The following is a 14,195-nucleotide window of genomic DNA, read 5'->3' on the forward strand; positions in this document are numbered from 1 at the left end:
AACCTTTTCGCGTTGGGCTGCATATGTCTTTCGACGAGTACGGACCTTACGGTCAACACAGGCGGTCCCGTAGTCTGCGATGGGCCTGCCGCAATATTTCGCTTTTGCTTCCTTACTCGCAAAATTGGCTGGTGAAGTTGGCGGACGTCTTGCAATGCCGTTCAAGCAGGATGGGTCGGGAAACTTTGATTTTGGCTGTGCCTGGAACGGGATGCGGTCATTGACTAGAGAGTACCAGTTAGCAAGACAATGACACAGGTGCAAAATCGCTTGCATTGTCATAATCTCTTCTGCTTTCGAAATGCCCTGACTTACGATTGCCATTATTGCCACCTCTTTCTGCCATTTTATCGCTGCCGATACACCGGAAAGGACGAGTTCGTAGTGAAAGCTGATCGTTCATTCGTATAAAAAGGCATCAAGCTGATTTGCATCGCTCAAATCTACGAAAACAAGTCTTTTAAATTTCGGGGGCAGGAGTGTTGAAATCAAGCCTTGTGCACCGGGCGCTGGGAGGTTGGATGTGACCAACACAATCACTATCACATATATTGTGGATATTGTGATGTTGGTTAATCCAAACCACAGGTTGTGTGGGCCGGTGTTTTGGTAACAATTCACACCCGACAACCTGGTTACCAATAATGGTTTCTGCCATCCTCAGTGGATACGTCGTTAGCCGCTGAATATCACACCATGCCGAAAATCCCGCAAACGTCTTAAACTGGATTAGTTATGAACGCGACCAGGCCAAAGGTAGGCTGCGGGGGCTGACGGAGCATTCAATCTCGGCCCTGGCATAACCACGAGCGAGGTGCTCGAATACCGTACCTCTAGTTTCACTCTGTTAGTGAAGAGCTGTGCCAAACTGTTTCTTTCGATACTTCTAGTCTATCCCCTCATACATTCCTAGAAGCTGTAATTCGACATATGACCTTGTGCTCACTAAAATGAGCGACCTGACATGTCCGCCCGCAATAACTGATGGCTCTACACCTCGCACACAACATCAACGGCACTGAAGCCTTTCCGCAATTTGCGCATTGCGCCTGTGCCGGCAACGAACCCTTCCCATTCTCACTTCCGCTTTCTACCGCCGCCAACAAGTCTTCCGCTCTCTTTCTCGCCAATCTCAACACCCGCTGTTCGCCCAAGCTAACGTGCGCCGCAGCCCATGCATTCCCTCCCAATGCATAGATGCCCTCCGCGAGTTGTTCTTCTAACTTTTCCAGTTGCGTTCCGAAATTGTCCAAAAGTCCACAGAGCGATTCCACCAAAAACCGCAAGACTTCCGCTTCGTTGGAGTCGCTGATTTTTTCCGTGGCATCAATTCGCCGAATCGCCATGGCAGCGAGTTCTGATGCACCCGATCGCTGAATACGGAGGTATCGAAGGACATCGTTTGGTAGCGGATCGGTGAGACTGAGGGAAATAGTTGAGGTTGAATCGAGTCGAGATGATACCCAGAGCTTGTACTTTTGCGCAAAAAAGGGCGCTTCAGGGTGCGTTGTAAGAACGAGGTCATAGTTGTCATTAGAATTACCGGGCATGACAAAGCCATAGAGACGTAAGAGGCGACTATTCGGAACAGGTCCGTAGTAGATAAAAACCTGGAAGAGTATTCCCTAGTGAGCGCGCAACTTGGTACCAGCAGAGTCAAGATTAACATACCTGATCTCCAGCTTCATAATCCTTCCCCGCAAGAACAGAGAGGGTTTTGGAAGAGGCATCGTAGGCGTGACACTGTTTAACATTGTCCGAGTGATTCAGCATGTCTGCGAAGGGCGCCAAAAGTCGAACCGAATTTCCATCGGGCAGTACGAAATCCATTGCACGACTCCACACGGTGCAGAGAGCCCACTTGTACTAAAAAAGGGAGAAGAAGCGTTAGTGGTCAATTCACAACATCCATCGCACGTGAATAACACCTACATCTTCAATAGTAAATTGTTCGAGTGGAAAAATATCCCGATGCTGTAAAAGCAATCGCATGACCAATGCCCTGTAATCATCCTCTATCCGTTGCTTCAGTTGCTTCGTGAGGGTGTACAGCGAAGTGCCCGCGCAGACCTCCAACTCATCCTCAGCAAAGAAGATGCTGGAAGAGTAACTTGGAGGTAACGCTGCCACATGGCTTCGCAGGCCGTCGTATCCCGATTCACGCGATCGGACAAAGAGAATGTACGTCGCCAATGTGTCCTCTACAGACAATGGTGGCCGCGCAGAGCGCAGGGCTGGCCCCAGAAGTGAATCGGCATAAGCCTGCTCGACTGTCCAGAGACTGCCGCATGGAATGGTGAGAATCTTTTCCCCTTCCTTGAAATGCCTCAGTGTTCTGACACCGCGCCCGGTGATGGGGAAGTCGGCAAGCTCCAAGTCGTCCAAGCCTACCGCTCCAGTTTCTTTCAGCCAGCTTTCCATGGAAGCAGGTCAGAGAGGTACCGTGAAGAAGTTATATTTACGCTTATTGACGTTAGGCTTTCGTTAGTAGAGGTTCGGCTCTTCAGTTTGGAAGGTCGAAATTGGGCTTTTCGTGTGCGGAGGTAAAACGGCGTTTGCCACCCGCTTGTAAAATCGGGCCGAGAGTGGCGCAATATTCAAACCCCACAACAAAACCCCGCACCTCTCGGCCTCGGGAGGGCATCCAGCAGAACCTGAACGCCAGAGGCAGAGACAAAGAGGAATGGCAAGTTGAGCTTGTCCAAAAAAAAAAAAAAATACAGAACAGTTCAAGCGTCTCCAGAATAGCCGCCTGCGGCACACGATCACCATAATGGCTTCGGATATCGTTTCCGCACTGACGTTTATCATACAGTTTGGGGTTGAAGTCAAGGACAGACTTGACTCGCTCAACCAAGCTGCCGACGAACTCAAACTGCTCAACGTTACCCTTGTGTCGTTATTGAAAGCATTTGAGAATCCCACAAACAAGATCAACACCGAAGGCTCCGAGTTTCTGGTTATGCTAGAAATTTTGGACAGCATCAAAGATTCTTGCAAGAAATGCGCCAATGCCCTAGATAAAAACCGTGCTGGAGCGACAGATGCGACTAAAATAGAGTTGTATGGCAAGAAATTTTTCAAGCGGCTATGGAATCTCTACAGGATCCCTGATATCCTCACAGAAATCCAGCACAAGGCCGCACAACTACAACAAATATCCATGGCAGTAGTCGTGGCATCTACTTTAGCTGTCAACGACGTTAGGACGCAACAGGGACAGATGAGTGGGAAGGAAATTGTGGAATCCGCCCATGTTGTTAAAGAGACAACTTTACAATATCTCAGCACGGATCTTGCCAGCATAGACAAGATGATGGGAAATCTTATGAACGAATGCACAAACCTTCGGCAACAACTTCAGGAAGCTACTCTGCTTCCTGACACTTCGGCTATTCAAGTTTATCAAACGCAGAACCCAGAAGCAGCATCGTTTTGGAAGGATCGGTTCCAGAACGACGAACTCAATGTCTCAGCATTCCGATACGAGGCAAGTACACTCAAATGGATTTTTTATTCCCAATACCTCTGCATCCTGCTGACATACGCTTACTTTACAGACGCTATACGTTTCTTGGGCACGTTTCGTACATGAGGTAGAAGCGTCTTTTGTTCTCAAAAAGATACCGACTGGGGTTTGTGAAGCCAGAAACATGGAACTCGCTCGCCAGGAAGGATCTTGGTATCGCATCGATCAAAACGGCACGCGTCGTCTTTCTACTATGCGGCCTCTTTGGCTCCCGCCTCTTCGGTCTGCTCTCGATCCCCTGCACAAAGGCTACGTCAAGCCTCGGGACTATTTCAATCTTCTCCAAGACTCTACATTGTCCGAAACCCTTAGAAAGTTGACCCTCGAAAACGCAGGCTACGGTATGCTTGTCGAATGTGAAAGGGCTTCCGGGGATCTTGCCTTACCGGCGGCCATCGAATCACCGTCCGATCACGTCGGCTGGATCTCTGCACAAATCGTGGCCGTTCCAGCACCCGATGAACTTGGAATCATTACCGAACGAGAGGTCATGAAATCAAACGGCGAGGACCTCTTTGCTTACTTCAATGATGCTGCCCCAGACGTCCACGTTTACGTACGTTACCTGCAGACAGGTCAAATCGAGCGGAAGAGTCTCTCAAAGCAAGTCCGTCCGATCGGTGGCATTAACATCGGCGCTACGCTGTCTGTCCGGTATGCACTGGAATCAGGGGGTCATGCTTGGAGCTGCGACCTTCCAATCACCGAGTTCAAGGCATGTCACGGAGGACAGTACATCATTACGGCGGGTGTGGGTTCGAATGCCATCGTGTTTTCCACAAGGCCGCTCAAGAATTCCTTTGACACCATGTTGCGTCATGAAGACAGCTCCTCGAGTTCTGTCATACCAGAGTTAGACTGTACGCTTTTGGGGCCATCCAAGGTATTCACCGACCCACCAAAAGCTGGCGAAAAGGTTCAGGTACGTATTCTATCTTCTAGAACATCGGCAATGAATTTATTAAGGGTTGACTGACATTCTTTGATTTGGCTAGATCGAGCACAATGGGCGTTGGTACGACTCGAGAGTCACAGTTGTGGACGGCGATGAGATAGAGTATATCGATTGGGACTGTTTACCAGAGCAAGTCTCAACCAATTCCACGGAAGCTCAGTATGGTAGTGGAGGGGATAAGAATGATAGCGACAGCTTTGGCTTTACCGAAGAGCAGCTCACACAACTCGGGAAGGGCACACGGCGGCTGTGGCGACCATGGTGCAGAAACCTCAGGGCGTACGATGTTCGACCTTATCGTTGCTTCCATATCGGCGACTCTGTCGAGGCACCCGTCATGTATCCGGATTTCCGATTCCATTACCATGTTACAGACGACTCACAGCTCTACTTCCCTGCTCGAATCGTTGACGTCCAGGGGGACCAATATGTGGTCGAATTTAGCCCTGCGCTTTCGGTTCATGAGTGGTGGCCAGGGAGGATTCCCAAGGGCGAACAGGTAGAGACTGTGCCAAGATCAGGTGTCAAAGTGGAAAACCCGTTCGATTATAATCGCGTGACGTTAGGCATGGATCAGGTACGCCCTCTCTCCGTGGGGCCACGACCGGCTCTGGGTGTTCAGTCAGTGAAGCCGTCTTGGTGGAGTTCATTTCAGGGTGTTCAAATCTGCAGTCTTGAGGATCTTTTGGAGCGGAGTCTGTGGAATAATAACGGCGATAGTCAGCAAACGGGTGGCATATTATAAGTGGTTCGTCTTTTCCCCCCGCCATGATCAGAGGCCGAGGGATGCATAGAGCATATAATACTGTCATCATCGCGTTCGCTATACTCATCATCTACCACAATACACCACCGGAGTCAATGCCATGAGATGCGCTGTACCGAGACTGCAATGGACCTTGATGGCCTCCGCCTACCTTGAAATGTCCTTTGAACTCTGATCAGATGTCAGAGAGCGCTACAAGCAGAAGTCGGTCAAATAGAGGTGGTACATCGATTGGAGCATGAGCGCGCTCGTTGGGTTTTATTTTGATCCGACCGCGTTTGGATTAGAAAAGGGTTGTTTATACGGCCTGCGCCTTTCTCAGAGACGCCCAGTGAAACCCATTTCAAAAAGCGTCTTCGAGAGTGGTGTGGTCTATTTATTACGGTGCACGACAAAAGGGCCTACTTTCTCCATCAGACGGCGAGGGAATTTCTCCTCCCTATCGCAGTTTGCCTGTCGGGTCCTACTATTACCAAAATATGGGCGCATATTTTGGATATCTACCAAGCACATGCGGTTCTTGCGGAGTCCTGTACGGTTTATCTTAACCTCCCAACAGAGAGGAAGGTGGTAACCGAGATGTTGGACTATTCCGCCCAACATTGGAGTTCTCACTTCCGCGAAGCTGATGTCGAAAATGCTGTCATTATATCTTTCGCGTCAAATATTTGTAATCCAAACTCGAACCATTATGCAGCGTGGTCTGAAATTTATCGTCAATTTACCAGGGGCTTACCGAAAAATGCTACAAATCTCATTTTAGCGTCGCATTTTGGGCATAAAGGGGTGGTTCGGATGCTTGTCGATACAGGCAAAGTCGACGTCGATGCGAAAAATAAACATGGCCGAACGCCGCTGTCATTGGCTGCGATGAGAGGGCACGAAACCGTGGTTCGGATGCTGCATGAATTTATCTATAACAGGTCTAGGCATGACCCAATCCCAACTGGTGTTTCTTCTTTGCTTCCAAACTCAGAGTGAGGCTCTCTAGATTTTTCGAGCCCGCCGAGATTGATGGTCTGGATAATAAGGCTGGACGAGTGTCCTTCACGCGGAAACAAACAGCCGTATCCGGGATTAAGTCTGATTTGACAGCAGGATAAGGCACCTTGTCGTTTATTGATAGCCAAACGAGCTGCCTCTTGCGTGTTTATAATGTCTTCGGTCGGCTGTGGAGCGTCGGTCATAGCAGATACGCTCTTGCTAGTACTAATGGCATTAAAAACATTCCCCTGCCATACATTTGGATAGACCTCTCCTCAGCAACCAGCTCAAGACTTGATAAAAGTCCTGTCTTCAGCCGCTAATCGCGAAATTGGTTTACAAGTAACAAGTTTACGAGATACCTATGATTGGAATTTGGCATAGAAAACGGGGATTGCTTTTATAATTATTTATATATTTCCGCTTTCAAACTTTTGCAACCCTCAGGCACAATAACCTTTATCGTCCATGTAAAAGTATAGCCCGGGGCTGGCTGTTGGCCGGCTCACTGCATTAAAAAAGCGCTTTGCAACCTACCATCCTACGCCTAACCCGCAACTGTCGCCTCTCAAATACATTCGAAGCTTTTAACGCAATAACGCGAGGGTATTAACAAAACTACGTGTATGGACTGGGAAAAATTATAGCCTCCAAAAATATTTTTTTTTTCAAATGGGTTTATGCTAATAACTCAAAATAAATAAATTTCCAAGTAGGTAAGAAGCCCCAGGTCTGGCGCCTAAACTAGCCACGTTCGATCTTTTTCTTAAAAACGATCTTTATTTTCTTCTATGAATAATTATATCAGATCAAGTCGCGGTTCCCATTTCGTGAATTAAACTCACCGGAATGCAATTTTTCAGGGTGGAGGATGCACATCGTAAACTAGGCAAATTGTCGTCAGCACTTCCCGCCACCGAGTCCTCGGTTTTGTTCTGGAACATTTCGCTGGTATCATTCTTTTCGGAGGTTTCGAAACTGTTCGCATTGCATCCCAGAGTCGTCTGCTTTTCCTCAATCTAGACTGCTGTTAACAAACATTTATCGCAAAAATATTGTTAATCTTACCAAATTAGTGGACGATGGGGGCCCTGCTCGATTCGCCGAGTGGTAAACGAAGATATTATCGCCCTTTTTCATATACGACCAGATGTCGAACCCGTTGCATTCAAGTTGATGCAATTTTTGAACCAAAGTTCTTCTCATCTGGGCATCCTTCCGCGATAAGTGTTTTTTCGTAATTGAGCGTTGCATTTTAGAGCATGTATGAGCAACCCACCATCACATAAACCGGAAAATGCAATGTTCTTAATACCATTTTAACCACGATTGCTTCCCGGATTGTTTCGCATGTCCAGCTTTCCGTATCCCGGAAGTTGCGAGGTTCAGAAAGCCTGGAAGCTGTGATCAAACGGGGTTCAAGCTATTCCTGAATCCAGGGTAAGGGTATCGTAGAGGTTCCGGATTCCGTTAGCGTAGTGGATTCGGATCTTAGAGGTCACGCGCTGTGTGCAAAGTGCGAATAGTGACGAATTTATTTTTTCTGCACGTATCGCCTTGGCTAGCGCTGCATAATCTGTTAGCATATGCTCCTACGTGACGAACCGTATGTCGTCCGTTTGGCAGGCTGCGTCTGCCGTGCGGCGCCACAGTCAGCGCCAGCCACAGATACGCCGTCTGATATTCTCTAGCAGTCGGGTATGGTTTGGGTTCGCGTTTACGCGCAAAATCACCCAGGCGGGGCTAGAGCAATGGAATATGTAGCTGTCTAATAATCGTAAAGTGGCAAGGGCGTGTTTCGATTAATTTTAGAGTATACAAATATCGAAACGAACTTTATTGATAATAACTGCGAAAAGACTTTGACGCGAGCGACAGCGGAAAAGTTTTTCATGGTTTTTTTTCTCATTCCTTTCTCAAGATCTCCTTCTTGGCTTAGCTTGGCCTTAACAGTCTTTCCCAAAATTTGTAGTACGCGCCTGAGCCTATATTATTAATGCAAAAAACGGGGATTATTTCCCAGGCCATCTTCCTGATAAAAATTAACGCTGCCGCTACGGCAATTAGAAAAGAAGTTGCTAGGCTAGGCTGTTGACCAGGTAATGCTACTGCAACGGAAGAATCTAGAGCTGTACAATAAAAGCGCACCAAGCAGGATAGTGCCGACCGCGGCGGTCACGCCCACTGCCAAAGGTGACTGGCAAGCAGTGTTTCTGTCTTGCTCGCTTGCGCCTGTCGAATCCAGGGCCTCGATGAAGGTCATGAAAAGACTTTACGAGACTAGCCAATCAACGCCTAGCTGGAGGACGATGCCATAGCGCCACGCAAGGCCAAGCAAGTTACGTTCCTCGCTGCTCAGTTTCGCAGCTGGCGGAGACGCGAAGGCCCTTTGTCTTTGCTGCAAAGCTGTTCCACTCTGTCGCAACGGAGATGCGAGTGAGGAGCTCGTCGTATGACATGTACGCAATATACAAGAGGACTTGAGGTGAGCTTATGACCAGGAAACTTTTATGTGCCCCGCATCAACTTAACGTTTATAAATGTACTGGCCGTCGGCTTTCCGAATCTTAATGCCACAAAGTTTTGAATTCCTCAGGCTTTATAATTTCACTGACACGGAGCCACCATCTCATGGTCGTCTTAGTGCCTGGTTTGTGAGGTTACTCCTAGAAATGCCGATGGTTTTTTTTTTGGGTACACCTTGCTGTTGATGCTGTCAACAAAGCAAGAGACCACCGCAAGTAGACCACGGCCAACACCACCACCGAGTCGGAGCCGACGCAGACGACCGAAGAGCCCAAGCGGCCCAACTCCAAGGAAAACAACGTCACATGCTTCAACTCGGGGTACCGCACAGATAATGCGGAGGAACAGTGCCAGGCCCTTCTGTAACCTGGTCACCGCTGCCGCTGGCGTGTTGTTGTCGCAAAGCCGCGACCTGCTGCTGCTCGCTGAGCGGGCGACGGTCGAACTTGAGGACGGATTCCACTTGAAAAAAGACCATAGATTTGCCCGGCGCCAAGCGTATCTGGGTGGTGTGTAGGAAGTGGTTGCAACGTGGACTTTATTGGACACACCCGAACTGTCCGAGCAGGTTGACAACACGGCCGTTCACGTCCTCGACTTTAGAGAAACGGCAATTGCGCCGCGTGTGTGGCGCTGCGCGGCGTCTACTGGATGGGAAAAATGCACAGTAATCTTCCCATCGAGAGGGAAAGGTATCCAAACTCCCCAGAGCAGACCTCTTTAGTGGATTACCGGCCGAGCCTTTTACCCTCACATCCGCCCCTTTCTCCTGTTGTGTTGGCGACGAGCCCATCACTTTTAGGACACTCTGACTGGAGAACAGAGCTTATTGCAGCCAACGCTCGACTAGGGCAGAATTAAGACCTATGTCCTATGCGCGGGCACTGCTATCATCACTGCTACGCTGGCAGTTGTGACAGCGGCCATCAGCGAGATATAACCAGTCCGGTGGCCAGCTCGCAGTCACACATTCTTCCTTCTCTACTACTAGCAACTCCCCCCTTTTAACATGAGCTGTATCGGAGCAACACTTTTACCCTGCTCAACCAACCCCGGGCCCGCTGGATGAGTAACTATTGAACCGCCTACAGCCCATAGTTTGTCCTTGGGTCTTCTTTCCACCATGGTCGCAGTGGCGGCGAGAGCGATGTGGGCAGCCGAGTCTCGGCTCGGACCGGTGGGAGTAAGACTCTCAGTTTCCAGGCTGCAACACAGGCTGCATTCTCGGATGAGCATTCTCAAAAAAGGGACGAAACACAACAGGAGCAGGAGCGGCGGCATCTACATCACCTTTTTCAGTGCCAGTCTCAAGCTGCCAATGCAGCTGTAGCGGACGACGCGAGCGTTTTCAATAATGATACAATCGAAGCACTCGTCACCTTGGCTGCTCGTTATTCTGAGTCCGCCAGCAGCGTTTGCTAGCCTCTGCCTACAACGCCCCTCACGTGGCCAAGGCAGCGGGTGGTGTAACAACGAATATTGGGGCATATGCAAGGTTGAGACTAGCAAGTTTTGCATGGGATTTTGTGCGGTTTTTATGAGTAGAAAGTGTGGGAAAAGCTACAATACGTATAGTGCTGATTTTGATAGCTAATAGACTTCGGTTCTACTGAAAGAACGGTATTATCTCATACAAAAAGGCCGTACGTCGCTGTTTCGCAGGAACATGGTTGTCAGTAAGAGCTAGTGCCAAGATATTCAGGCAATGCTGACGGCCGCATATCATCGTTTAGGTGCCATTGTTGATATGGAAAAGAGAGCGATCCTGGCGGGTCAGTCGATTACCCGCCCACTTAGGGCCCGACAGCCGGTTGTCAAAAAGAGTGAGTTCATTGTCCATTCCTCCACAGCAATTCCTGAATGTTTAAGCGTGCCTTTTCAAAACAACTTAGGTACATGGCCGGCCAGCTGCTCCCACGTTGTAAACCGGATCAGCGAGTCGTCACCAAGTCGAGGTAGCAAGCCTTTTTTTGTTTGTGGCTTGAAAGTCACTCTCGTAATAGAGCAAACAGACGTCGGAGCACATAAATCCCAAGTATATTTGCCAAAGCTCCTTCCAACAATTGTGCTGATCGTTGTGTTCCCAGTTCCTGCCACATATGGGCTAATGCCTTGCAACCGGTTATGCAGTCGACCAGGCCCTTTCCGCATGCGTGCATCTCCGCAGAAACAGCTCCCAGTTCCGTGTTCTTATTGTCTGTGCATTGCTGACCACATTCTTCATTTAGTGCTTCTTGGAGTGTTAAGCCTTGTCTTGCCGACGGGATGTTGAAGCGATTACATGGTTATTTTTGTATCTTGAACCGTATGGTTTGTGGTGGCTAAGCCACGTCTTTCTGGTCACCCTCAAGCAGCCATGCGCACATTCTCCCAGAATTTAGGAGTCAAAACTATCACAGCAAACTCATCAGACAACGACTGACAGTCACCGCTCTTGTTCGGATCATTTGCTCCGTCAGCTTCAACATAATTTAACAGAAGAAGGTAGACAGGCTGTCCCTTGGTGCCCAGAAACAATGATGAGCAAGTCACCCTCCCAAATCCGCCCCCTGACCAGCACCCCTTATATTCTTGGGAGGGCGGCAAATTACATGTTTGTGATGTGACAAGAATCTCTTTTCCTGCAGCAAACTCACGCGCATTGTGCCAAGCATCCGGATGAATACCAAATCGACAAGGAATCAACGCATAGTACGAACCCGTGATGCATGCAGTGGCTTGCACAATGTCCCTCGATAATGGATTACTTTGGATCAATGGACTGTACAAGTTGCACCACTTGCTCTTCCCAGTTTTTTATTCGCAGAGGATTTGCTGTATGTTAAATCGATGACGAGATTGTACAACCATGCTTGCATGCTGCAAGTTGTAACTTTCATAATTTACAAACCTATATCACTTACAAATACATGTTAACCAATCCGCTGCGAACCAAATTAGCTGAAGATCACAGTATTTAGGCTCTAGTACAAATGGGAGTGCATCCCTCCAAACTCAATTTGATATTTGCATTTCTTTCCCTAAACTCCAAGCCGTTCCACCGCTTCCTTGACTAAAAAGACGGTTATCTGGAGATATTGTTGCCTGCGGGTATCTCCGCTTTCATCTTGATCAGATCGTTTAATATCAATCTCTTGCTGAGGTATCAATTGCCTCAGTACCCGTCAATCATTTACCAAATATGAAGAAAAGAACCGGTCGCCGACAACAGAAAAGAGTCACAACGTCACTGATGTTTCCGTTGCTTCATTCCCAAATTATCGATGCTGTCGGCAAGGACATATGTCCAGCTTGGGAAAACAACGCACAGCAGGACGGTCAATGCACCAATGATTACGACACAAACGTATCTGGCCGGTTCAGATGTTCCAATCGGGCATGCTTCAAAGTCTGGGGCAGTGGCCTGGTGGCGATTCGAATAATGGCATTCGATGGCAATCGCTACAATGCCATCGTCTACAACCAGCATTGCAAAAAATGCAACAGCCTCGGAATCATGAAGCTCGACGAAGCCCGCTATGTCGAGAGAGTATCTTATCGACTCAAAAGATGGGCAGGTGTTCGGCAGGAAACACCACCCTATCAAGAGAAAAGTGGTCCCCCGCATATGGACGAACTTTGCGAAGGATGTATTCAAGGCCATTGTCGGCAGGGAAACCGCGATGATCTCATCTCTGGATTCCAAAATTTGGCTCTCAGCTGATTTGGGAGGGAAGTCTGACAAGCCGTCTCCCATCATGCCGCGCTGGATCGAAGTAGCGATCCGGGCCTTGTGCCGCTCCAGGAGCTTGGTCTCGAGTTTGGTGTCTGAGGTGGCGGGACATCGTGCTCTCCGTATTTATAACTTTGATAGTAGCGCCCAGCAGATCACAGCACATGTTTATCGTGTGCAACTTTGGTACAGCCCTTTCTATTGAATCAACAATACCTTTATAGCTTGAATAAAGTTAAAAGTACGAATATCCATAGGTTTAAGTTCTCAATCACCCATTTTCACCCCATCTAGTGCCAATATCCCAAATCTACTTATTGCGACCTTTTTTTCGTTCAAATGCCGAATAGATAACCCGAGTCCCCGAACGCCAACACCAAACCCTAACCACCTAACAGCCGTGCCTTGACCGCTAACACGTGGACACTGACCGCTAACGCCCGAATAACTAAAGCCGAGGCAGAACGCATCGCTCAGCAACCCGCCGAACTGATACCAAATCCAAGAAAGGTTGAAAACCATCAAGTGTAAATCTAAGCTATTTCTGACCCTCCAAAGACTGCCTCGCCACCCTTGCTATTTCAAATCGCAAATGCTGAGTGGCGAGGTGACGTTTGTGGGCGACATCTCGAAGCGAACGCAAGCTATTCAAGGCAGGTGATGCTTCGTCAACATCTGTAATGATATTGAGGGACAGGGGGTCACTAACTCGTCCTCGCTTAAGCCCGGGATGCGAAATTGCGGTTTGTGGGCGTCGACCGGAGCAGACTGTATCCAGGCTTTCGTTAGTAGACATGAATAGGAGGAATCAAAGTGCGTTGGAACGACGAAAAGAACAGGCAAACCAATGATAAACTGGCCTCGCGGCTTCTTTTTCCCGAAACACGCCAAAAATACTCCGCATATATGCATTGCTCTGAAAGATAGCAAGGAATCGAATTTGGAGGATGCGATGACAGGAGTCAATCTACCAGGCTACAGGGAATGGAAATCGGGTTATATATACACATATTCAAACCCGCAGACGTATGGACGAAGGGCTTGCTCGATGGTCGAGCGAAGACATCATCCCCAAGGACTGTTTCAGACATGCGAGGGAGGATGTAAATATTGAACGCCATGATCTCCAGAGGGATCAAAATGGCGTGGAAAAATGATAGGTATACAACTAGGTAGAATAGGGATTTAAGTAGTCGAAAAGGGATGGCGAAAAGAAGAAATCAGAACGAGAACAAGATAAACACGTAAGACTTTGACAACCGAAAGGGAGTCATGGAGTGATCTGGCTAGATGGGCCAAAGCAATAATGGCAGATTTTCCCATAGTTGTTTGCGATTATGTTTGTCGCGCTCGAGATGAAGGAAGACCCAAAAAAGCAAAGAGATAGAGACAGGGACAGAAAAGCGCACTTAGACACGGTAGGTACTTGGAGCTCCTCACGAACAGTCCAGTTGGTAGAGCACATATAGGAATAAAGTAAGGAGCTTTCACTTGGTCTCGTGGTAGGTATCTTGAAATGCCTCACTATACCCGGGCTTGGCTGCCACGCTTGGTATTGGCTAGTGCCGCAATTTGGACAGGGACGCAGGGATGAGGTCATTCAGTTACCAAACCAACATTGGTGTCACCCACCGCCTTGACCGCGTTAAGAGGAGATGGCTTTTCTGGGCTTGACTTTAACGGACAGGTCCCAATAAGGCTCTAGTAACGTGGATTGAGAAAT

General features: G+C 48.4%; 7 protein-coding genes across 7 annotated transcripts; 3 read left to right on the top strand and 4 right to left on the bottom strand.

Annotated features, from left to right (window-relative positions):
* Positions 1–403, bottom strand: PpBr36_09669 (uncharacterized protein; the record flags this gene model as incomplete). The annotated part of the gene is made up of 2 exons (XM_029896789.1): positions 1–224; positions 316–403. Coding segments are annotated over 2 exons (312 nt in total), but the record flags the coding sequence as incomplete, so codon positions are not given.
* A 483-nt stretch (positions 404–886) lies between these two features.
* Positions 887–2,421, bottom strand: PpBr36_09670 (uncharacterized protein; the record flags this gene model as incomplete). The annotated part of the gene is made up of 3 exons (XM_029896790.1): positions 887–1,610; positions 1,672–1,866; positions 1,933–2,421. 3 exons carry the CDS (start codon positions 2,419–2,421, stop codon positions 900–902), a joined length of 1,395 nt encoding a protein of 464 aa, XP_029745256.1. The 3' UTR covers positions 887–899.
* A 352-nt stretch (positions 2,422–2,773) lies between these two features.
* Positions 2,774–5,229, top strand: PpBr36_09671 (uncharacterized protein; the record flags this gene model as incomplete). Its single annotated transcript, XM_029896791.1, has 3 exons — positions 2,774–3,587; positions 3,646–4,451; positions 4,525–5,229. 3 exons carry the CDS (start codon positions 2,774–2,776, stop codon positions 5,227–5,229), a joined length of 2,325 nt encoding a protein of 774 aa, XP_029745257.1.
* Positions 5,230–5,429: 200 nt separating this feature from the next.
* On the top strand, positions 5,430–6,825 carry PpBr36_09672 (uncharacterized protein; the record flags this gene model as incomplete). The annotated part of the gene is made up of 3 exons (XM_029896792.1): positions 5,430–5,454; positions 5,573–6,227; positions 6,717–6,825. The coding sequence occupies 3 exons, from the start codon at positions 5,430–5,432 to the stop codon at positions 6,823–6,825; spliced, it is 789 nt and encodes a 262-aa protein (XP_029745254.1).
* A 218-nt stretch (positions 6,826–7,043) lies between these two features.
* PpBr36_09673 (uncharacterized protein) lies at positions 7,044–7,488 on the bottom strand (the record flags this gene model as incomplete). The annotated part of the gene is made up of 2 exons (XM_029896793.1): positions 7,044–7,253; positions 7,303–7,488. 2 exons carry the CDS (start codon positions 7,486–7,488, stop codon positions 7,044–7,046), a joined length of 396 nt encoding a protein of 131 aa, XP_029745255.1.
* Positions 7,489–8,894: 1,406 nt separating this feature from the next.
* PpBr36_09674 (uncharacterized protein) lies at positions 8,895–9,996 on the bottom strand (the record flags this gene model as incomplete). Its single annotated transcript, XM_029896794.1, has 4 exons — positions 8,895–8,900; positions 8,935–9,262; positions 9,312–9,529; positions 9,850–9,996. 4 exons carry the CDS (start codon positions 9,994–9,996, stop codon positions 8,895–8,897), a joined length of 699 nt encoding a protein of 232 aa, XP_029745158.1.
* Positions 9,997–11,941: 1,945 nt separating this feature from the next.
* Positions 11,942–12,965, top strand: PpBr36_09675 (uncharacterized protein; the record flags this gene model as incomplete). Its single annotated transcript, XM_029896795.1, has 3 exons — positions 11,942–12,289; positions 12,318–12,638; positions 12,927–12,965. 3 exons carry the CDS (start codon positions 11,942–11,944, stop codon positions 12,963–12,965), a joined length of 708 nt encoding a protein of 235 aa, XP_029745040.1.
* Positions 12,966–14,195: the final 1,230 nt, after the last annotated feature.

This window comes from Pyricularia pennisetigena (genome assembly GCF_004337985.1).
Source record: "Pyricularia pennisetigena strain Br36 chromosome 7 map unlocalized Pyricularia_pennisetigena_Br36_Scf_7, whole genome shotgun sequence".
Lineage (NCBI taxonomy): Eukaryota > Fungi > Ascomycota > Sordariomycetes > Magnaporthales > Pyriculariaceae > Pyricularia > Pyricularia pennisetigena.